Source organism: Astatotilapia calliptera, chromosome 18, assembly GCF_900246225.1.
Source record: "Astatotilapia calliptera chromosome 18, fAstCal1.2, whole genome shotgun sequence".
NCBI lineage: Eukaryota > Metazoa > Chordata > Actinopteri > Cichliformes > Cichlidae > Astatotilapia > Astatotilapia calliptera.
The window spans coordinates 8,817,157-8,841,728 of NC_039319.1; the positions used below are offsets into that span (position 1 = coordinate 8,817,157).

Consider the following 24,572-nt stretch of genomic DNA (forward strand, 5'->3'; position numbering starts at 1 on the left):
GAATTGTAGAGGGGTAAACTGGGATAATATGTTCACATGTGCAAAATGCAGCTGTAAGACTGCATTTTGCACAATCTGAAGTCTATTTATTGTTATCTCTGATTGGTACCTTTGAAAAACCAGTACAAAAACCCAACTGAGAGGAAATAAAAGCATGAATAATAGTCTGAGAGTCAGTAAAACTCAGCATTCAGTTTATTCTTGGGATATTCCTAAGGTTCCATTGGTAGCATATATGATGGGGGAAAATAGATAGGTCCCAGTATGGATCTCTGAGGAACTCCACAACTTATTATAGAGTAAGGAGAGCAGTTTGTCACCAATGAAAACAAAAATTTTTGGATTGTCAAATATGACCTAAACCATCTGACCTTTACCAACCCAGACCTGGAGCCTCTCAAAGTTTTATGGTCTACTGTGTCAACTGCACTTAAATCAAGCAGCACATGAACAAAATATTAATCAGTATCCGCAGTTCTTAGTATCATTTGTCACCATAATAAGCACAGTCTCAGTACTTTCATGTTTATTCAATCTTCTTAGTGCATTTAAGACTCCCCCTACAGGTACAGTGTTATTTCCAGTACAAAATTAATGCCAAATATAGTGGCCTGTACTAGTTCTAGGATCTTTTTTACAGTAGTAATGCCATGGGTTATTTCTTAGCCAAATGCAGTGACCTGCTAGTCCCTAATAACCTCATAACAGAGTTAGGGCATCTGGCCAAGCAAAGATCTGTCCTGTAAACACTTGCTAAAACTACAACCATGTTTTAATTTGCATCAAAGTTAATTGTCTTCCATGCCTTTATTAGTAAAATATGAAGGTAGTATCAGTGTTTGAATCTATAAATAACAAGAAAAACAATATTTCTCAAAAATCCTAACTTTTTCTTCAATAAAAAATTTATTTAAATTCATCAACCTATAACAGAATAACCCATAAAGTTTCTGCTGTTTTATGAAGTTCCCGAAGTAGCTTTAATGTTCCAGTGTTTTTTAAAAGAATGTTTGTAAGCTGCACTTTTACAAATAAAGATTTTCAACATATACACATCACTTCCTGATCTTCTTAAAAAAAAGCATAGAAAAATTTACAGTGTATTTGTATCATCACAATGTTTCTTTTTTTACAAAAAGGTATTTACAGCACTAAAAAGTTATAGTTATATAGATGAAACTGACCCAGTTTGCTGCATTTCAACACCAGCTGGCCAAAGAACTTTCAGCATCGTCTCTTTTGTTCTTCATATTAACAAGGGTTTTTTTTAAGCTGACAGCAGCAGGTGGCTGTAAAGATGTATTAATAAACAAATGTACACACACACATATATCAGACATTAACATAAGAACACCTAATGTGCAAGAGTTGATGTGGAAACAATGTAGAAATAACTGACCCATCGGGGCAAGAGCACTGGATCGCTGAGGGTGTCTTTACTTGATCCTTTGGGTGAGTATCAGCCTCAAAAACCTGAATTCAATTTGGATCTGAGGAGCTGATAGTTTGTATCAGCACCTTGGACTCTTTGCCAAGTTCCTCAAGTAATTTTTGTGATGTGGAGTCGCCAGATCTAAGGTTTCTCTACAGGGCGAAGCGATGTAACAAGTGAGTCAATGTTATTCACTTCACCTTTTAACAGTTTTAATGTCGTGGATGATCAGTGTATATAAACACATGGAATATATACATATTGTCCTGCATGAGGCAGGATTCTCAAGTCCTTTGTATCTATTCACATGTATTTAAACAAGAAGCACTGGATGCAAAACTCAGCTTTGCACCAAACATAGTAAACATTTGTAACAGGATTCTTAATACAATACCTTAAAGAACAAAAATACTTTTCATTTGCATACCTTTCAGGGCAAAACTCTCTATAAACTTAATTCTACATTAGTGGTCCAAAATGTTCCAGTTCTACTATACCAGTCGTATCTGGCTCAGGACTTCTTTTTTTTTTTTTCCCTCTTCCCCCAAATTATTCCTCATCTCTTTTTTATTACCTCACTGATGAAGTCATAAAATGCTCAAAAGAACAACTCATAACCTTCTTTTGATTAACAGAAATAAGGAAGAATCTCTAAAGTTAAAAATCAACAATCAGCATTGGGATAGTACCTGAGACGAATTACCCTTCAAAGCAAACATCAAACGTCACAGTCAGAGTCACTGCAGAGATACAGACAGTCTCTCTTTTCATATCACAGATGAGAGTCCTGTCTAGATCAGCTGTCCTCTGGGGTGTAGAATAATGGAATTGTTACTTGGCTTGGGCCTGATGGCCCCATTGCTGTAGTCAAAATAATTCCTGAGAGTCTGTGATAACTGGTAGGGGCTCCCATCTTCGTCACTGTCGTGTCCTTCAGACTGTGTGGGAGCCCAGTCCTCTCTCTCCCTGGGCTGGCAGGCGTCTGGTTCTCTGGGCCCGCTGCCGTCATCCTGCTGAGCCTTCAGAGGAACCAAAGATGAAGGAAGACCTGAGTCCTGGTAGAAACAGTATAAAAATAGAATACTGTTTTTCCTGATTTGTCCTGAAAGTTACCAATATTAAGGAGGACCTATTATGCCTTTCCTTATTTTCTCTCAAATACACAGTTACAACAGTTAATGTTGAAACTGAAGTTTTAAACACTGAGTTCAGCAGATGAACAGGTAATTCCTGCAAGCCAAAACCTCAGGGTTCAATCTGCTCTACCACTTAGTTTCACACTGTTATTCTAGTTTTGGCTCTGTATGATCAGCCAATCACATGAAAGTTGGCTAGGAGATGGTGGCCTTAAGAAAGAAAATGGCTAAAATGGATTGCCCCATAAAGAGGATAAACTGTGAGTCAGGCAAAACTATTTTACTGGAGTCCAAGAATACATATTTAGTTGGAAATGAGCATCATAGGTCCCCTTTATATAACCAAAAAATTGAAGTTGGACTGAAAAAGGCACAGAGGGGATAAAACTGGGTTTATGATACTTGCACTAAAAATCCAAATTCAAGCTGGATAATCTGTAGATAAACTTTATATTTCTACCAAAACCGTCTATGGGATCAGTGAAAACCAGTTTATTGAGGTAGAAGTCTAGATTTAAAAAAAGAAGAAAAAAAAAGCTCCTAACACAACATGGACCATATCCTACCATCCAATATTTCTTATGACGTTTTTTTGTGGTAATAATTGCTAGGAGAGAATGCACACTGGTATTCAATCTCTTTTGTATGAAACCTCTAAGTGAAGCTTTGGTCGTGATGACATCAGATTGTAATCCAGATTTAACAAAACAGTCATGTTTACATTCCGGATCCTGTTTCTAAATAAATCCAATAAAGCGTCATCATTTGTAGAAGAAAGGAACAATTATAAAGTGACTAATAAAACAGAGATGACGTTTCTTGCTGTTGTTTCCTAAAATGTTTCCTGTCATTTGAATCCCTTTTGTTTTACCACGTCACCCTCAGTGACGATACAAACTCAGCAATAAATACAGCATGCCGTTACCATATGATACATTACAAACAAATCTAAACACATTTCAAACTTAATCTCTCAGACGCTGACACATACCAGCGACATGTTGCTACTGCTCTTCACGTATGACTCCACCCTGTTCCTTTGCGCCTCCTTCCCTCCGTCAACCTCAGCTCCTCCTGGAATATCGCTGCCTTCACACCAGATGACCGGACGTCCCAGTTCATCCAGTTCTACATCTCCTGGCCCCCACCTCCCACCCAGAGTGGAATGGGTATGCTCCTGTAGGCAGGGAGAGGATATTCAATGTAATGATAAAGTGCAAATCTGAGACAAGATCTTAAAGCATTTTATTTTGAAAAAACCTTCAACATTAGAAAGAAGCAGCTATATGAACAATTCCTTAGAGACAGCGCAGGCAGAACCAAGATCAGCAGTATTCTACCTGGATATATTTCATCACAGTGAGACACTCACCAGAGACATTTGGCTGTTTTTCATTCGGCTGTCTATTCTGAGCATGGAGTCTTCACCCTGGAGAAAAATAGAAAGTCGCCAAAAATTAGTGAACCTGAACACGAAGAGGAATATAACAAACCGCCAAAAATTAGATATTAATGATATTTGTCTATGAACGCTGCATGTTTCAGTGTTGTTTGAAGCTGCAGCAGCCTGTAATCATCAGCCTGAGCTGCCAGCGGCTCCACCCGAGCAGGACAGGTGTGTCAACCTGGCTTCCTTCAAGCTTGCAGGCTATTGTTGTCAGCAGGAGAGTGTGTGTGTCTGTCTGTGTGCGTATTCCTACCTGGTATCTGAAGTCTGTGCTGGTAGAGTTTATTCTCCTGAAAGAGGCTTGCCTAGAAAAACTCCTAATTTCATCCCTGGGAGAAAAAAATAAAAACCACACACACATTTTGAGGATTTATGGAAAACCTGCATGTTCACAAAATAGATCAGTTTAAATCCCAGTTGAAGTTATTAATAAAAGCCTTCTTTAACAATATGTGCTTTAGCTCACGATTTTTCAGATAGCTGTCTCTTAAGCTTGTTCGTTCTACGTCGATGATGGCGGTGAACCACCAAGATGATGATGATCAGGAGGAGGATTAAACCTCCGGTGGAGGCACAAATTATGATCAGCAGCAGGTTATCAGGAGGGGTTTCACCAATGCGCCATTGCATCTCTAAAAAAATATAAAAATATGAAAAGATCCGATGACTCTCTCGCATATAAATACATTCAACAACAACACAGCTACATCTTTCCTTTAATATTTTTTTTGTAATCCAGACTGAGTTCAACTGTTAATGCCTTGTATCTAACAAGAGGGGGCAGCAAATGTTCAAAATTACACCAACTCAGAAGGAGTTTGGCAAATAAGTCTAAATTTCCACCTGCAAAAACATCAACAAAGCTCCCAGCAGCAGAACAGTTTCTCCATCAAATCCCATGAAAATGTATGCAAAATTAGCTTTACTGCACTTACCATCTATATTGAGCATATACTCAGTTTTTCCCCTTCCCACACTGTTTGTGACCATGCACTCGTAGGCCCCACTGTCACTCAAGTGAACAGGCCGCTGAAAGAGGAGCTTCCCTCCAACCACAGACACCCCGTCAGGCAGAGCTCCCCCTTTCCTGCAAGCAATCAAAAGAAAAATGTTACCATTAACTTGCAGATGTCACAGAGAGGTGAACTACGCAGAAGTCTGTGACTCACTGTTTGAAACAGCAGCTTTGACTCATAGCTGCAAACAACAAAATGAAAGGAGCAGAGTTCAAACCAGAGAGCTGGAAATATACAAATATCTAATGACGTTTGCTTGCAAGTAACAGGAAAATGCAAAAACTGGTTTGAATCAAGGAAGTTATCCGCTTAGTAAACACTCTGAAGGATCAGGTTCATCACAGAGTGAAACCACCTGAACCAAAGCATGCAGGGCTCATCTGTATAAACCAGGTAAATACTAGGTTTGGGGGATTGAAACAAGCCCAACTTCTGAGCCCTAAATTGTACAGGCCACATAATAGAGGCAGTTTCTGATCAGGTCCACTGAGAGGGGTCATATTCCCCCCTGGTTTCACTGTGCTCCACCAGCTATTTACCTACTGCTTTATCCCCCCCGTCAAAGTCGCCCCAGGTCAGATTTCTTTTCTCAACACCCCGCCTAGCTTCTCTGACCAGCCTTTTCTAAATCGAGTCACAGGTGGAGATTGCATCTGACACAGCGAGGATGGTGGAAATGATACAGATATGGTGTGCAATACAGCTTCACTGGCCAAAAAGATTCTAATCTCTCCCGTGACTTATTGTTTTTGTGACTTACCACAGTATCAGTGCAATGAAGCAAAGACCTATTGTGAAATGACTGAAACTAGAGTAGTACAATATAGTTTCACTACATGAGTTATACATAAAAACATATTGTGAAACTAAAGTAGCTGGCCTCGATAGTGCCAAAGGTAAAAGTAAAAGTTTACTAGATAACGCAAATTACATGTTTTATGGTATTATCTGTTACACTTAACAATGACTTTGTCTTTGGAGCAACGTAAAGCAGCTATAAGAAGATCAAGAAAGGTATTTGTGTATTTGATACACTTGTTGTACATACACATTCTACATTTTTAGGGTTGCTCTGATTAATAAAATATGCACTCATCTGCCACTTTATTAGGTATACCTTGTTAGTACTGGTTGGATGGCCCCTTTCTCCTCATAAGAGACTGAACAAGATTCTGGAAACACTGTTCAGAGATTTGGGTCCATATTCCCATGACAGCATCACACAGCTGCTGCAGATTTTTGGGCTGCACATACAGTATTATGCCTAAGTTGTAGGTAGGTGTGAAAAAAATGCTGTAAACAAAGAATGCTTTCAGAAACATAATTGTTTATTGGCCCCAAATGTATTCTGCAGCAGGACAACGACCCCAAACATACAGCCAAAGTCATTAAGAGCTATCTTAATGAACAAGAAGTACTCCTTCAAAAACTGTGTGCAAGTATACCTAGAACAAGGGTGGGCAACTCCAGGCCTCAAGTGCCGGTGTCCTGCAGGTTTTAGATCTCACCCTGGGTCAACACACCTGAATCAAATGATCAGTTCATTACCAGGCCTCTGGAGAACTTCAAGACATGTTGAGGAGGTAATTTAGCCATTTTGAATCTGCTGTGTTGGATCAAGAACACATCTAAAACCTGCAGGACACCAACACCCAAGGCCTGGAGTTGCCCACCCCTGACCTGGAAGAATTGATGCTGTTTTGAAGGCAAAGGGTGGTCACACCTAATATTGATTTTATTTAGATTTTATTTTTGTTCATTCACTGCATTTTGTTGATTGATGAAAATAAATGATTAACATTTCCGTCTTTGAAAGCATTCTTTGTTTACAGCATTTCCATCCATCCATTAGCTTCCGCTTATCCTTTTTCAGGGTTGCGGGGGGCGCTGGAGCCTATCCCAGCTGTCAAGGGGCGAGAGGCAGGGTACACCCTGGACAGGACGCCAGTCTGTCGCAGGGATAACACACAGGGACAGACAACCATTCACACTCACATTCACTCCCGCATTCACACCTATGGGCAATTTGGATTTTTCAATTAACCTATCCACACAAAGTGCATGTTTTTGGACTGTGGAAGGAAGCCGGGGAGAACCCACGCAAACACGGGGAGGACATGCAAACTCCACACAGAAAGGCCCTGCTGGCCTGATGGTGGAATTGAACTCAGGAACTTCTTGCTGTGCGGCAACAGTGCTAACCACCATGCCACCGTGCTGCCTGCTTACAGCATTTTTTCTGCCTAAAACTTAACAGTACTGTACATGCTGTGACTCTCCTACATCCACTACATCTAAAATATTGTCTTGTGGATAGAGATGGATCGAGTGGATATTCGTACAGGAGTGGCACCCAGGCTGGTCTTCTGCTGCTCTAGTCCAATAGTATTGTGCATTAAAAGATGCTCTTCTGCATATGCTGATTGTAACAAGTGCTTATTTGAGTTACTGTTCCCTTCCTATCAGCTCAAAGCAGTCTAGCCATTCTCATCTGACCTCTGACATCAACAGGGGATTTTCACCCAGAGAATTGCATGACCATCTCTGTAAGCTCTACAGATGGCCTCTTGAGAAAAATAGATCCACTATTTCTCAAATAGTCTGGCTTGCACCCTCAGCTATTCCACACTCAAAGTCAGTGAGACATTGTGGGAAATGCACAGGTTGCTGATAAAATTAATGTTATCTGCCAATTCATATAAAAGTGGAACCAAGAATTTAGCATTAAGGCTCAACACACAGAAACAGCTAGCATGACTTCTTATATTTAAAGCTGAAATGATAGTTTATTTATTCCACACATGGCTTACGTGTAGGATCATTTCCTTAGTCAACAATCTTTTACATAACCCCACTAAATGAGAAATTTGCTTCTTTTCAACGCAGATTAAACTACAGATTTGTTCTGTGAATGCTCACATGGAGAGACCAGCAGTCAGCCACTCATATTGACTAATGGTTGTATTTTTATATATTTACATTGTTAAAAAGCAAACAAGGGGAAAAAAAGTCAACATTTCAAAACGTTTACTGACATTATAACTAAAATTAATCAGTGGATTTCCTCACAGTGGGGCCTCAGTGATGGATGGCTTAGTGGAGAGGTTGAAACTAGCACAACTTTAATATTTCAAGATTGCCTCATGACCCAAGTACTCAGCACAAAACATTTGATCACTGTGTGCACAGGGAGAACTGTAATGGCTGGCGTCTTTAATTAAAGTACAGACCCAGTGTTTTACCAGGCATTAGAGTGATATTTAAAGCATGGCACTATGATTAAACGCTTAGCATGTGTCTCCTGCTCTTCCTTGTGTCGCTCACTCCCTCCCTCGTGTGAAACACAATCTTCTAACTTGAAATTTCGCAACGCGACACCGCACCTTTTATTCAGCAGTGATTTGAGCCAGCAGAGGATAGGAACCCCCCCCCCCCCTTTAGATGGGAGCGCACTCCTTTGTTGTTTGCAGGTGTGTGCTCCATGTGTATGCGTGTTAGCAGTGGCTTATCTATGTTTTGAGTTACATTCCAGTGCCATGTAAAGAGAACATTAGCAGCATAAATAGTATTAGAAAGGGGGGAGGTGGGATTTAACATGATATCATCATAGTGTTGTTGACTGCCAGAGTGACAGATGTGTATGTGAAAATGCAGAAAGTACCACGTCCAGGTGAAGTTTTGAGGTGTGGGGTGTCCCCTGCCTTCGCACACCAGCTCAGCTTTCTCCAAACCCACATACCAACGAGACGAGGACGTCGTGATCGTAGCATCTGGGGGGTCTGACACAGAAACACAAATATTAAGTAAGCAGCATCACAACCTAGTGTCTCCTATGCTGCATAATAGATCAAATAGAGAACTTTGTAGAGCAGCAGAGAAGATACAAAGAAGTTTGTTTGCACCATAAACACAACAGATGAAGTTATTTCCTCGTCTTAAATCTACAAAAAGATTTTCGCAAGTCTCAAAATTTCAAATGTTATCTGGGAGGTTTGGAGTCATTACTAAGCGTATTGAGCACCAGTTCAGTGATTTTAACAGTGAGTACATAATTTTAGCAGAAAACTTTAGCTTGAAACCTTGTATTTAATCCCATTTTAAAAGCAAGCTGGCACAGCTCACACCCACACCTTTAACAAATGTCCTTCAAATCAGACAAAGAGGAATTGTTGGAACAGTTAAAGTTTTGGCACAGTTACACAGTAACAGTAGTCAAGGACAGACTATTACTGATAAACTTTCCCGCCGCAGGATCAAATCTGCCGATAGTAGCTAATATTTACCCAGCTCTTTAATCTCAAAGACTAACAGTTAAGCCTTATAAATATAATTTGCTGGGCAACTAGAGTCAAAAATATCTAATTGGCTTACATTCCCATTAAAGGGGAGAGCTTAAAGTTTGGCCCATAGCCCAGCAAAGAGCAACTGCAGTGTCATTCCATACAGTATGCTGATAAGTATGAGCTGATTTAGTTTGCATGCTGAATACAGCTCTGTCTTTCCCACCACAACACACTCACCAAAAAAAAAAAAAAAAAAAAAAAAGAGTCATTAAGGTGGTACTCAAAGATACAAAGAATGAAAACATGCTGAAGAAAGTGCAGGAATCCGCCAGGTTATAGGGAATAAATGTAATATTTTGAAAGTAACTTTTGCTCAGATGCATGAAGTTGAGTTATCAGTGATAGACTGATGTTTGGCAGACCATCCACATAATGCTCCTTTTATACTACATCACCATAATATCTTCATTTATGTAATGTTATTAATATATACAGGTAGTATACATACTGTACTCAAGTATTAATTTTATGGGAGAATTTGGCAGGATCAAAAATGGTTATAGAACTTTAACTTCTCGAGTATAAAATATAAAAACCTTTAAAAATGTAATATGTTTATTGATTTCAATGCCGACATTTTGACACCATTAGAGGAAAAACATGGGCGTGGTTAGTACTGTTAGTTATAGCTGTGTTTTGCAGGTGTTAGTCTTCGGAGTTGTTCAAACATAAATATTAACTTAGTGGTTTCGTATCGTCGCAAACACACCTACATAAAAAGGGAGGGACCAACTTATTAGGTCACCTCGTGATATTCTTGGTATGGGCGCAATATTTAACAAGTGTCCATTTGAAGTGAATATTATTATTTTGGATGAGATGTAGAAGAAATGTTGTTGTTTTTTAATCTAATACTTTTTTGTCATTTGGGAGTATTCATAGTTTCTACAATACTATAAGAAATCTGCAAAAAACACGATTGTAATGTTTGTTTTTGTCATGTTACCTTCTATAACTGGCATAACTGCTGTTATGCATTCAAATTTCCGCTTTTAAAACATCAGCGTATGCTGGTTTAAGTAGTAACCTATAAATATTTAACAGCGGAGGGAAGAAGGATTAAATCGCGATACGTCAAGGATCAGCGCAAAGCTTCAAGTGAAAGGAGAAAGGTGGGACTATAAAAACAGTGTTTAAGAAATCTGAGAGTAAAAACACTTATGTCATTTTTTCCTTTATTTGTTCCTGTTATTAACTAAAAAGCCAGGCGTGTCCCAGTTCTTTACATATTCTATAGGACCATATAGTTTGCACTAAACAGCACAAGTGTGGTAATTTAAAACCCTTTGCAGTGACGTACACTGCTTCATACAATGCAAGCTTACAGAGTATCTATTTACAGCTGCAAAACACATCAAAACAAAATATGGATGGCACTGAGAAAGCAGTATTGGGGCGTGATGATCTACTAATTAAATTAGTAAACAGTAGGAGGTCCAGGCATTTATTAGGCATCAGCCACCACTACACATGACCTTTGTGTAGTACATGTTCAAATTAGTTACTGACGAATGTCAAGATAAATTATTTCATGTTGTTTTAAAACTTTCATGGTTAATTGACTAAAACTGCTTTCAATATCCACACCCTTCGCTCTCTGGTTTCTGCAAGTCATGTGTCTGACGGATGGACAGTGTATACAAAACCAAAGCTCACATTCCTGCACTTTCCCATGAATGAAGTTTGAAGTGAGACATTTGTTTCAGACAAGGGGAAGGAAAAAAAGGTGACCGCCATAGCGCTTTTGTCACTGTCGCAGTATCAGTGAGCGACTCGGTGGTGACAGCTTCACTGGCAACGATCCACCACGACTGATCCTACTGGTGCGATTTAAGACGTCTGATCAGTGCTCGAGCTTGTTGTGCTGTATGTTAAGGCTAAATTATAGAGCTGTATCTTGTATGGAGACAGAATTTTCTACCAAATAACTTGGTAAAAACAGATAACAAGAATGGGAAGGGGCCAGTGAGGGGTACCATTCTCTCCCTTATTTTTCCATATCATACTCTGTGACTTTTCTGGTTCCTTCAATTGTTCTTCCTTGAACCAGCAATATTATTTCTGCAACTCAGCACTTAAAAATATGATGTTAATGCCACAGCTCCAGTCTGTTTTACTTCTGCTCCACAGCTATACTCACATTGAACCTCCAGGCGGTTGCTGATCCTACGTGGCTCCTCCAGGCCAGGATGCCACACTAAACAGTCCAGCTTTTTCCCGTTCATGCTACGCAGGGGGTGGAGCGAGAAGTAGCTGGACACTGACCGAGTCTCGCTGGTGCGGTTCTGGACCGTTCCTGAGATGTCCGTGTCCCACGAGAGAATGGGAAGTGGGTGACCTATAGCCCGGCAGGTGGCTGCCACACGGAAGGATTGGCCCTCCACAAGAGTTACTGGATCCAGGGAGGAGATGGGTAAAACTAGACAACGAAAAGGAAAGAGGTTAATTTAAGTCTTCTGGTTTGGACTTTCCATCTGATCCTTTGCTGAAGTACTAAATTAAAAAAAAGCACAATGAGTTCAGTCATCAGATTACAAAGTCTCTTTCCCAAGTTAGCTCTAAGAGCCAAGAAGTGAAAAATAAACTAAGGGGGTAGATGATCCAACACTTGTCCTGACTGGCAAATGAAATCTGTTTGAGGGATTAGCATGAAAGTTTGTACAGACTTTCAAGTCAGAACTGCCTAATGATTCAAAAATGTTCCTGCAGTACCAACAACAGATTCACATTTGCATTTTTCCGCATACCTTTTGTAAAAATGTTATTTGATCTACAAAATTTAAATGCAAAGCAAAAACAAAAACAAAAAACAGACAGAGTGCAGTAAAATCTTCCGGGTTGCTGAACCACCTACAGATCCGCTGACTTTCTATTTAGTGCCACCAGCAGGGTGACCTTCATTGATCCCTCTAGATTCCTATCTTCAAATAACCACTTGGACATGAAACCACATATCCCAGTGGTTTAAAACCTAGTTTAAAACAAAGAAGAAAGAAAGAAAAGGTTTTGAACTTTACAGTCATCGTCGCCCATTCATTCCACCTTGCTGGAACTGGGCATTGTTAGTGGGTGTGGCTTATGTGACTGACAGGTGCGGGCAGACACACGTGTAGCTCTAGCTGTCTGCTCAGCCTCACCTGATAATGAGTCATTGAACTGGACCTCTCCATGGTATTTGTGGAATTTGACTATTTTTGATGTAATACATGAAACAATTAAATTATAGTATTTTTCTATTATAAATTACCAGGTATCCATTTCTGTACCATGTGCATTAATGCAACTTGCATCAAGTGTTAGCAGGTCGCAACACCAAAAAGAAAGGTTAAAAAAAAAATCAAAATGGGAAAAGCTATCCAGCTAATGCAAATCGACTTCCATCTTTTATATACAGTGTATAAACAGAGTGATCTTTTTGTGCTTTAATGTGCCCACTTCTACTTTGGAGAATATCCCACATATTACAGTTGTGGGTTTCCAACTAAAAGTACCATCAAATTCATTGGAATTGTGTAAGAACACCAAGTTGCAAAACTCTCTCAGAACAGGTCACCTTAGACGTTTTCACACAGCTACATTTTGTTTTTGCTGCCCTGTCACCAACTGGTTTAACACGATTGTGATTCACTCTGCAGTCATGACTGTTGTAAACAGTCACTGGCTGGTTAACTCTTTCCACTAATGTTTGGATTATTAATACATCAGACAAAACAAGTCGGTACCATTAACAACAACAACTATTACGGATTAACTGACAAAGAAAAGGGCACCACCTGAGGAAAGCTCAAACCTTTAAAAACAGAAACTAGTAAAAAAAACAAAACACTAAAGCACAGCGCGGCATATCAGCGAGGGAAATATGCTGCACTCATTGGCTTACAGTAATAAAGGAATGATTCCAGCTTCCACAGTGATAAATGACTCTGACTCACAGCCAATTCAAGAAAAAGTGAGCAGGGGAGATGTTCTCCCCTCCAAATATTTCAGCTCTCACATTATTTACCTGACAAACTTATCTGAAAAGTGCCTTCATGAGAGAAGCTGTGTTGTGAAACATGCTGATACCTCCATCCTGGTCATTTTTCATCCAATTAAAATAAATGTATCCGTAAACCAAACACCCAGTTTTTAACAAAAATTCCAAGTCCAAATGTGACTTTTTGGCATAGTGCATTCACAGTAGGGTCATTTCTCTAAAACCTATTCTTTCACATTAAGAACAACATGACCAGTTTGTTCAGTTTACAGTTTTTGACAGTAACACGTGGGCAGGTAGCCGCCTGCATCAGTTTCTGCACTTACAAATCAACATTTTACAGCTGAATGTTCCAACATGGAGGGAATTCAGTGCTACAGGTTGTCTCTTACTACTCAACTTTCTGTTGATTTGTCAGATCTGGGGCGTGTTGAGACAGGTCTGTTACTGCAGATGACTGGCAGTGAAATGGGAAAGTTGTTTAAAAATGATAGCATCATTCCAGGGTTTACTTCACAGAGGATTCACAAAGGTGTTCCCACGGCTGTTATTATGGTTGTAAAGGAGGAAGCCTGGGGACAACAGCGGCACCGCAGAAACTGTATACATCAAAATGAGTTTTTGAAACATTTTAAAGGGGACAGAATTTTAAGCTCCTTTCTCAGTGGGAAATTACTTGTGCCAGGCTTTAGCTGGGTGCAAAACTTCTGCAAAGATTGTTCAAAAGACAAAATAAGGAGTGGAAACAGGTGATTTTAGGCTAAAGAGGAAGCTTTTCTTCTGCCACAGACCTGGGAAATTGAAGTTGGCAGCTCTTTAAAGCATAACCCTGTTTCCACAATTATATCATACTTTTTAATAGTGATTATACTTTTTTATTTCGCTTTTCTTTGTATATACACAACATGCTTTTCCCAGTCGTTTCTCTATCATCCTCCCTTCTTTAGAGGAAGAATTAAGATTATAAAGATTATGGGGGTGTAAAGCTCTTTATGTAAACTTGTGATTTAAGGATATATACGAAACTTACATCAATGCCAAACTTATCTTAAACTCAATCACTCCTCGTGGTGGAAACCTATTTATCTTGGATCTTGGAAAACCCTCTCCATCTTTCTGGAACACCAAATAAACTTGCAAATGTTTTGACAGCTGAGCTGCTATCTACCTACCAGAATCAGAGTCTGCATAACATATTTTTGGTGTACGCAGATTCTGTGGTGCTTTTTTATACTTGAGAATATTTTAAACTTTTTCTTAATTTTTAGTTGGAGTAACAGAATAATATAGAATTAAAAGCATTTCCCTTTTGGCTTTTCACATGCTAAAACCTAAAGTAAGCTGGCAGTGCTTGTGGCCATGCTGGCACACCTGAATTCCCCCAGTCACCAGTTCCTCTATGAAGATATGATGGCGTAAACATCATTACAGAAGCTCTCTCAGGATTAGGGACATGTGGGCGAGAAGATTTAAAAAAAAAAAAAAAAAAAGAGAGAGAGAGAGAGAGAGAGAGAGAGAGAGAGAGAGAGAGAGAGAGAGAAAGGATGATGAGTCTTACTCCAGACGGTGAGGGCGATCTTCGTCTCAAAATTTCCACTGGGGAAGGTGGAGATATGGCAGGTGTAGGTGCCCTCGTCCGACTGCTCTGTGTTCAGGATGATCAGAGCAGAGTTCTTGATGGGGTTGCTGTTCTCGACCCTCACCCGACCAGAGTAACGCCCAAACTCTGTCAAACAACAAAACCTCAGGTGAGCATCTTCAACACTCACAAAACGTCAAACAGACCCTTTGTCAAAAGCATTAGCTCCAGGAAAGGAGAATAAATGGTTAGACATTGTTAAAATAAGCCTCCAGTTATCAAGCAGCGTCACAACAGACAAATAATAAAGAGTAATCCAGGTACAAAACAATGGTCTGCTGGGATGATCTCATTTCAAATAACCACATGCCAATTAGAGACACAGCAACAATTATTTTGTTTTATTTTCTCATGTGTGTACTTTTAACTTGTGACTCTAATTTGAATTTATGGATAAAGTTGCTATTAAAGATGATGCGTCTAATTTATCTTTACATGAATAAATCTGAAAGTGAAATGATGTGTGTTATAAGCAGAGTAATGTAACAGCCTTTAAATCAGGTCTACTCATAGTAGTGAGTACTCTTTAACAACAGCAGTGAGGAAAAAGGTATTTAAACGATTAACAAAGGTAGAAGTAGCGCATGATTCACATTCATTCATACAATCATGGCCCACTGGACCAGCCGTGGGCCTCTGGATCAAATTACATTTCCATTAACCAGCACATGTACCTCAACCTTCTGACTTCTCCACCAATTCACAAAGTAAATCTCCAACCTCCAGATCTTGCACTGAGGCTGTTATGATTAGTCAAAACTGTAAATGTTAAAATGCTTTTCCTTGAAGCGTGGCTTCAGACTGCTCTTTATGCTCAGTTTCAGACATTTTTTTCCTATTCTTAGCTCCATACGGTGTTACTGAAAGTGGATATCCCCAATGTCATAATTTCAGGCACAAAGCTCTGGCTATGAGCACAGAAGCTCCACCCACCTTCTGTTCAAAACTTTATGAGGGGCAGCCAATCAGAAGAAAGTCTGCTTAAAGTTACAGTATCTAAAATCTCTCGCTAGATGTCGATAGATTGCAGATCAACTGCATAAGTGCATAATACTCGCTGCAGGACAAACAAACTGTGACTGAAGTTCATCTGTAGTGAGCACAGGTTGACAGTCCGCTGTTTACCTCAGCTGTCAATACGTGTCCATGTTGATTTGGGAGGGAGCTGTAAAACTTTGTGAAAGGAGTCTGATATGAGTCGATGAGTCAGTGATGTTCATGCTGATGTTTAATCTGCTGACACAAAGTAACTGTGACAATATTGGGAATAGATAAGCATGTTTATGCACGTTTTTATGTGTCAGGAGATGAGGCTTGAGGAAAAGGATGATATTACGTCTAAACCAGGGGTGTGTCAAACATAAGGGCGCGGGCCGCAATTAGCCTAGCAAAGACTCCAATACTGGATGGCTTTGGAAAATGTGAAAGACAGCATACTTTTTTTTTCTTTTTACAGCTTTTCCTACCCTTAAAACCTCTCTCATGGCCAGTCACAATATGCCAAAATAATTCAATTATACATTTCTGTAATTTTACATCTTAGATCATTGGGGACAGATTTCTTTTACTTACTAAAGCAGCATTTTTTGCCATGTAGAAAACCTGAGACATACTGTTGAAATTGCTCTTCCACGTCTTATATTAAGACATTTCATTGATCGAATGCGTAGCTAAACATTTTACACTGACAGAAATTGGAGTTAGATACAAATTCAAATTTGCCACCACAACATGTGAACAACTGCGAGCCCTGTTCTCTTCCATATTTGGCATACTGCGCACGTGGCCAGTCTCTATTGACATTGTATTTTATGTGTGAATCTCAGCCACCGTATCCAAAATATCAGGCCAACATGACAAACCATCGCCTGCTTCTATGCATTTCTAATTGATTAATTTTGAGTTGATCATAATGCATCAGTTATTAGAAGACATAATTACACACTAATGCGTATTTATTAGTAAAATGTATTTTTTTTTTATTAAATAATGTTTTGTTTTGTTTTTATTTCTGATTGTATCTTTAAACTGAGAGGTGTTAGCTGTGAATCAAGTAAAGCTCCAAGAACAAGAATACAGATCTGAAAGTGAGCTTAACTGGTACACTTTAGTAAGACAACAATACATGTTTCTAATAACCTGAAAAATGGAACAATTAAATGAAATACAGACATTCTTAAAGTTATTAGTATCAAAGCAAATAAAATTACAAAGAGCAAAGTCTTTCCTATATTTTGTTATTAGCTGACCACTTTTATAGTATTTCTTTCTCCTTATGGTTTTGAGTGAACTTTGGTCAGCAGTAATGAAGAACCTTAGCGTTCCTGATTATTATTATAGAGCATATTATAATAAGTGTAGGTATGGTTGGCATTTGTCAAGTCATTAATGCTTAGGTTGCATTATCTCTATATTTTTTAAGATAAAGCAGTTATAAAGCAGATGTAGCATTTGATAACTGAGGTTCAAATCCATAAACAATAACCTGATGAGGGCAGTGTGTGTAAGTGTATTTGGAACCAAAGGATGCACCAAATAGTTGTTTTGGTCTTGATAATAAATGCTTGCACTAAGTATCATGTCCAAGGACTGCTACAACTGCAGCATCTGCTGGGAAAACAATGCTTGACTTGCACCTCGCTCATTACCCCCCCAAGAAAGAGAAAAGAAAAAAGCTTTGCCAAGATGTTATTACTGAAATTTTTATTTTCCCCAGGGACTTTACAGGAGCTTCTTCAGTCAAGTACCTCTATGGCCGTCCAAGAAGTGAGCTGTGATGATCGTATCTTTGCTGCCATCTGAAAGCTCCTTGTACCAGGTGACCTGCACCACCTTCTCCTCACCCTCCACCTGATACTGACAGGGGAGTCTGGTTTGAGTCTCTGTCACGGAGCGCAGGGTGGTGACGGGGTTAGCAGGCTCCACAAATCCACCCCCCACGCGCATGGCTGAGGAGGGAAGAGAAACATGTGGATTTCATCAGTGGAAGATAAGGCATATTTGGAGAATGTGATTTTGGATTAGGAAACACAGCAAATCATTGGCATTTGTACATTTTGAAGACTAAATTACATTTATGGTATTTATGGAATTTCCAAATCAAGTGATGAAGCATGCAGTCGTTTTTACTCATCATAGTAATCTCTCCATAATTTCACAGAGACCCGTCAGTGCCAACACACCCAAATATGTTGTTCCAGCTCCTCAAAGTGAAGAAATACAAAACAGACATGACCTTAGGGCCTGGGAACCTGTGACAACTATTTTGCTACTATTTTGTGTTTTTGCCACTCTTCTGTTATCCAAAGTGTTTGTGCTTCCTTCCAGACAGCTCTTATGACCAATCCTGTTCAGGATGATCATAAAAAGCTCGACATTATTCTATAATGCTCCAGGCAGAAGGTCGGGTATAGCCTATACAGGTTTGTGTATAGGCAAACATTTACAATTACAGGCATTCGCTCATTCACCTAACCAGCTTGTCCGTTGACATGCCAACACCGAGAAAGTCACTAAAAACTGGTTTTAGGTGACTTTTAAAAGCAGAAATTGCCTCTTGTTTGTGAACAAACTTGCTATTCACGACAGAGCAAAAACTTTATTACTTCATATTTCCTTGTTGACAGTAAACAATTCAGACAGACTGCCTTTATATTAGGAAACACGGAAAAGTTTCCACGTGTGTAGTTTCTTTTAACCCTTTCCCACATAAAAAGAGCATTTGACTCCACCGAGTCCTTAATGACGAGATCTGACACCTAAGTATATATCAATAAAGACGTGGTTTGACCATCATTACAATAGGTCTTGGATTTGCTTTTTTTTTCCTTAAAAACCAGTCGTTAATTTTTCGAAGCAGGCTTGAACTACCAGAGAGAGAAACAAGGTTTACTCCCAGTAGGGGTCCAAGAGGGTGAAGACTACGAACATCTGCCCGCCAACACATGTTTACGCTTCTATTGTTTTACATTTCACATTGATTGCATTAGAAACATATTTCCATCTTAACCATTGGATCTCAACTCGTTTTTTTGTTTTGCTGTCTCATTGTTCGATGACTGATTTCATTTTGTGTCCTATGATCTTCCCGCTGTTTAAAGTTTGCTTTATTCGGTTTCATTTCGTAATGTCCTTCTCCATCTCCATGTTTCAAGTTTGACTTGCTTTTGGTTTTAAAGAATGCTTTGCGACAGAATAAAACTAAAACAAATTCTTCATCACCTGAGCTCAGGTTTCTGTGTGAGGAATAAATGTGGATTTGATTAATGAAATATTGCATTTAATTAACTCACTGCTGTATGTTTAAGGAACTTTAGTGTTTTGCAAAACGTTGCCTGCACACTGAATCCATTCTGGCACAATAGTAGATGATTTTTAATGATATTTTATAGAAAATCCAGGATTTACCCAACATTTTAGCAACTCAAGCACAAAAAGACAACTACTGGTTCTTGTCAACTCTCAGTGACGGGTTTCACTATCAAAACTGTTGAAAAGCCATTAATCGGAACTGACTAATGGCTGGAACATTTATCACACCTGGTGAAATGCGTACGTGTAACCGCGAGAGAAACAGGAATGGGTGTGAGAGCCACATCAACAACTCAAACAGAAGATGCAAAACATTTGCACTTTGATTTCTGGGTTTAAAGTTTGTTTTTTTTCTTCCTTGCTCTGTGGTTACTGATTCACAAGCTTAATCAATGATTACAAAGAAGCCAATATAGGACAGGGACTCCCACAGATCTGATATAGTTAGTACAAGGACACACTGACAAAGCAGTGGCACAGACAGGAGAGCCGACATGCCTCTTCACACAGACAGAAAGTTCAAAAGTAGGTACAAAGAACTACAGTGTGGTTGACCTAAATGAGGACCAGACCGAGAGAGACCGCTCGAGACAGACATAGACTCAGATTTTTGGAGGAAGGAGACGAGTTGACAATGTGAGCCGAGAGATAAACTGAAAGAAAGAATTATACAAACACACACACACACACTCTAGACAAACACTGGGGCACCACAAAGCTGTTGTACAAGCTTTTCTTGTTCATTCAAACTGCTGTGGTCAAGAGTAAAAACAACACAGTCACATTCATCTGATTGCTCCTTCATCTGGAGCAGAACAGTCCAAACTAAATGTAAAATGATGTTAATCTCCACTAGATGAGGAAACAAAAGCAGACGAACATTATCAGAATTAGTCATCAAAAACAAACAAACAAACCAGGAAGACGCAGGTTGGGCCACGACTTCTAAATCACTTAGTAAGAGTAAGAATGTGACGGAGCTGCATTCTGTTCTGCTGCTTCTTTCTCCACACCTGCACGGACAAAAGTATGTGGACACCAGAACAGTTCACCCATGTTCATGGCTGCAGAATTACTGATAACTCTGAGATAGTCAGCTGGCCTCACGAGTGCAGCAGAACAGCAGACTGTTAATGCTACATTAATGCTACAATTTTAAATACGATCAACTTATCTCTGTTAAGATGCTTCAAACTACAAACTGCAGAGAGAGTACCCCCCGCCACCGCCGCCAAACTGGCCTTGTTCTGCTGGAGGCGTCTTCCTGTTAAAAGGGAATTTGTCCTTCCCACAGTCACCAAGTGCTTGCTCATATTATATCATCTTATAGTTGGGGATTTCTCTCCTTTAGGTCCTTTACCTTACAGTATAAAGCACCTTGGGGTGACTGTGTGGTTATTTGGCATTATATTTTTCAGCTGAAATGAATTGAATTGAGAACCATTTATCTGAGGGTAGCTAGATCTGTTGCACAGGTCAATACAGGTTATCTAAAAAAGCAAAAGGCATTCCCAAATATATTGCAAAAAATTTTGGAAGGACGCTGTTGTCCAAAACAAACATTTGTTTTATTGGCTTGTTGTACCATATAAAGCTACTTGCAACCCAGGGCAGGTCCAGAAGGGCATGAGGTGGCACCTGTCCATGAACTCTGATTCATTTGAGGGTTGTTTTTTTTTATATATTTAGTAGCCAGCAGAAAAAAAGCCTAGCTATGTGATGGTGCAGCTAATGCACATGCAAAGAAAGAAAGGAAACAAAAGACTGTCTTCTAAATTATTGTAAATTATTGTTCCTTTTATGCATGTTGTACAGGTTTAAATCCTACCCTGGGAATTACCTTCTTGCTTTCGAGTACATCTGTGCGCACAAATTAAAAATGTAAAGGTAATTTGATGAGGCACACCCTAGAATCTCACTGCAATCTAAAAACTTATTGGGTTACATTTCTTAGGGAGTTGTAGTCAATAGTTTTGCAATTAAAAAAAGGAAAAGAACTATACACAATGTGAAACTAATATGGTTTCTCACCAGCACCTTAAACTGCAGCTCAACAAAAACTGGAAATTTAGTCTTTTTGCTTTATTCCGCTTAGACTGAGATGATTTGCAGTGATATGATATCCGTTTAGTGACGCAATCAGCTTTATTTTGTCTATCTAGATGTTGGTTGATGATTTTCTGCATTTAGAAAAAGTTAGCAAAACTGCCCCCGTCCCACCCCACCTGACTGATTTTTTTGCCATGCCCCCAGCCACCCCATTAAAAAAATCCTAGAAACGCCCCTGCTTGTAACAGCTTGTCACAAGTTAAAGAGTTTGGTGGCTGTAGTTCAGGTTTTCATTCATTTCTCCAGTTGAGTTAATGCAATTAAAAGATCAGAAGTAGCCAAAAAAAATCCAATATGTCTGTTTAGAAAAAGCAAAAATTAAAAAGTTTTCTAAATTTATAAATCTTTGGTGACATGATGAGCTTAAGATTTGGAGACAGAAATCATTGCATGTTGTAACAAAAAAAATTTGCACAATTGGACCAAAACCATGGCAAGTAAAGCAAAGGCATAGAGACTTATGAAGACTGCAATAATAATAATTCAGTGTCTTGGGGGGGAAAAAGAGCCCTTCTATATTAAAGGACATTGTTTTAACACTCATAGGAAGATTGCTGGGTTAATTACACCAACATTAAGCACAAGAAGCTACCACGAAGTTCAAAATGTATAGATTTTAGACACTATATCCAAGCTTTATGCCATGTCTGTCAAATGTTTAATCGTCACAGACCCAGTTAACAGAAAGGAGAACACAGAATTCCCCAAATGACTTGCTTAGACAGGTGATTCGTGTTTTATGAAGCAGTGTCACTGTTAATTTACATGCAAATCAATGTAACAGAAAACTCACCGATTAAAGAAAGCAATGCCAGGAGCAAAGCACTTTTTCCAGCTGACTTCATGTTTGGTTCCAAAGTAAAAGTTTCTCTTTATTAGCCTTCTTCTGGGAAATTCAGATCTCGTGTTAAGCTTCCATGTTCAAATTCAGCTGGGAAATTGAGGGTTGGTTTAAAAAACACAAACCCCGCAGCAAGGAGCCAGGGGCAGCAGATGTTTCCTGTTCAACTGAGAAATAATGTTTAAAAAAAATCACACTTCCACTGATAAAAGAACAATGGTTAGCAAATAGCTGATAGAGGCTCTATCTTCATTTCCAGTGAAATGAACAAATAAACGGAAAATGTTAAATCTGCATTTGAGCTTTCGCACGACAGAAAAATAAAGTTCGTGTTTATAAAAGAACAACCTCGCTTGTCACGCGAAGGCAGAAGCACCAGAATACAGGTTTGGGTTGAGTCGCTACACCTGTTTCCCTCCGCCCCGCCCACTGACACGCCCACTAGCGCTGCGTTCAGGTGACGCAAGATGAAAATGCAGTGGTAGGGTCGGAAAATTAACCAAAAATATACTTTATGTCAAGCAATTTCACAAGATTAACTTCTTATATCTAACTACACATGTTTAGGGATCAAATTAACAGTTAAACTGTTGATCATTTGATTGTAGTCTGCAATTTTATCAATAAGCTATAAAAGTAACACTAATTAACACCCCTACTCTTCTTGGACAAATCCAACAATGTCCTCTTACAATTACGCAAGTAAATAAAATCCTTACTCTGGAGAGTATTTATCAGACTTTGTTTGAAACGACTGTATTAGTGGTGGCTACTTTTATTTATGAATCTATTTTGTCTATCAGCTAAACTTGCATTTTCTTTTTTGTTTGTTTGTTTCTTTTTCCCATTTTGCTAATCACCAAGATCAAGAACCTTTTATATTCAAGATAATAGATCACAAAGAAAAACTAGAACAAAACAAGAGAAGAAAAACAAGATCAAAAAGTAATGGAAAAAAGGGTGAAAGACAGAAAAGAACACGAAGAATAAAACGGTAGTTTTTTATTGTGTGGTTAAAACCCTCACTACTGTGGCTTACCAGTGAAATAAACAGGTGAACTGCACAAACATGGTTTTAAATGACTCGCTTTCATGCTTGTATGAGTGCAGAATAGTTACTTTACTGTTTGTTAGGAAGAATTTTAGATGCTACAAGTTTTTAATGACAGCATCTAAAGGATCTGAAAAGCCGCAAGTAGGATTAGCCATTAAAAAGTATTCATTGTGGGGAGACGGTGAAGATTCAATAGTGCAAGTGTTGTTGATGTTTCTTTGTGTAAACCAGGGGTTTCAAACTCATCTTACACGGTGGGCCACAACATAGTCTTACGTGGGCAGGATGCATACCGCATACGACCAAGTTGTTTTTAGACATAACATACCGGTAATGTGTATGTTATTCTTTAGTAACACATTATGTCATGAATTTTTCTCCTTTCTTACACTGTCTCGTTTGATAGAAAGCATTTATGCCCCCTGTCATCGCTGTTTTCACGTTATCCAAGGCTAGTGGGCTCGATTTAACCCTTTCGGCGGCCTGGTTCTGGCCCCCTTTCTTTAACAATCCTCACATAACCGTGTATGCTTTAATTCCTCCCCTAATGGTCATCTTCCATTTATACCAGCAATTTAAAGTGAAAGGTTTTTTAAAATATATAATTAACCCAGAGACATTCATTTCTTTTCAGAATGTGACCCCAATTCTTCTCTGTGGAAGAAAATGGGTGGATGAAGTTTGTTTTCACAGCATTCATCGAACTGAGTTCCCCAGGAGTACTTGAAGGTAACACCATTATCGATGCCAGTTTGTTCTATTTTTCCAAAATAACCTGAAAGTTTGTGAGGGGTTTTGTTTTTACTTTCAATGGTTTATTTATTGGCTTAAGCTCAGATGGCCTGATCCACAAACCCAGACTGCAAACAGGAAGCTTTAGACTTGCGGACAGTTTCTGACAACACTTCTTCAGCAAGACTTGATACACGGGACCTTTGCTGCACTTTCTAACACTCGATCCACTCAGTCTGAAACATATCAGCTTTGTATTTAAACCGTTTCCTGTTATATTTTTAAATTGCATTTTAAAGACGCATCTATCATTTTGCAGACTATAAAAAACGTAGCAGTACAAAGGGGGGGGGACCCCATATTAAAAGGAAAAAATATGCTCATTGAGCCGTGGGAATCACAAACATAGATGTTTACTTCTTCCTTTGATTCACGAGATAATGCTGGGGGCAGGTATGTTGTAACAGCAGAATGCTTGTGTGACGCTTCAGTGTGAGCAAGTTTGTCCTGTCATTGCGAGGAGCCTCGGGGAAAAC

General features: G+C 39.1%; 1 protein-coding gene across 2 annotated transcripts; it reads right to left on the minus strand.

Moving 5' to 3' along the window:
- Positions 1 to 177: 177 nt before the first annotated feature.
- Positions 178 to 22,664, minus strand: nectin4b (nectin cell adhesion molecule 4b). 2 transcript variants are annotated; one of them, XM_026149647.1, is made up of 12 exons: positions 22,599 to 22,664; positions 22,203 to 22,417; positions 17,737 to 17,937; positions 14,909 to 15,076; positions 11,515 to 11,793; positions 8,693 to 8,810; positions 4,951 to 5,102; positions 4,482 to 4,647; positions 4,269 to 4,344; positions 3,941 to 3,997; positions 3,560 to 3,745; positions 178 to 2,487 (listed from the first exon to the last, which is right to left on the minus strand). In XM_026149647.1, the coding sequence occupies exons 2-12, from the start codon at positions 22,252 to 22,254 to the stop codon at positions 2,224 to 2,226; spliced, it is 1,719 nt and encodes a 572-aa protein (XP_026005432.1). In that variant the 5' UTR covers positions 22,255 to 22,417; positions 22,599 to 22,664; the 3' UTR covers positions 178 to 2,223. The 2 variants fall into 2 exon arrangements, with proteins under 2 accessions (XP_026005432.1, XP_026005433.1); XM_026149648.1 differs by having other exon boundaries at positions 178 to 2,451; positions 22,203 to 22,657.
- Positions 22,665 to 24,572: the final 1,908 nt, after the last annotated feature.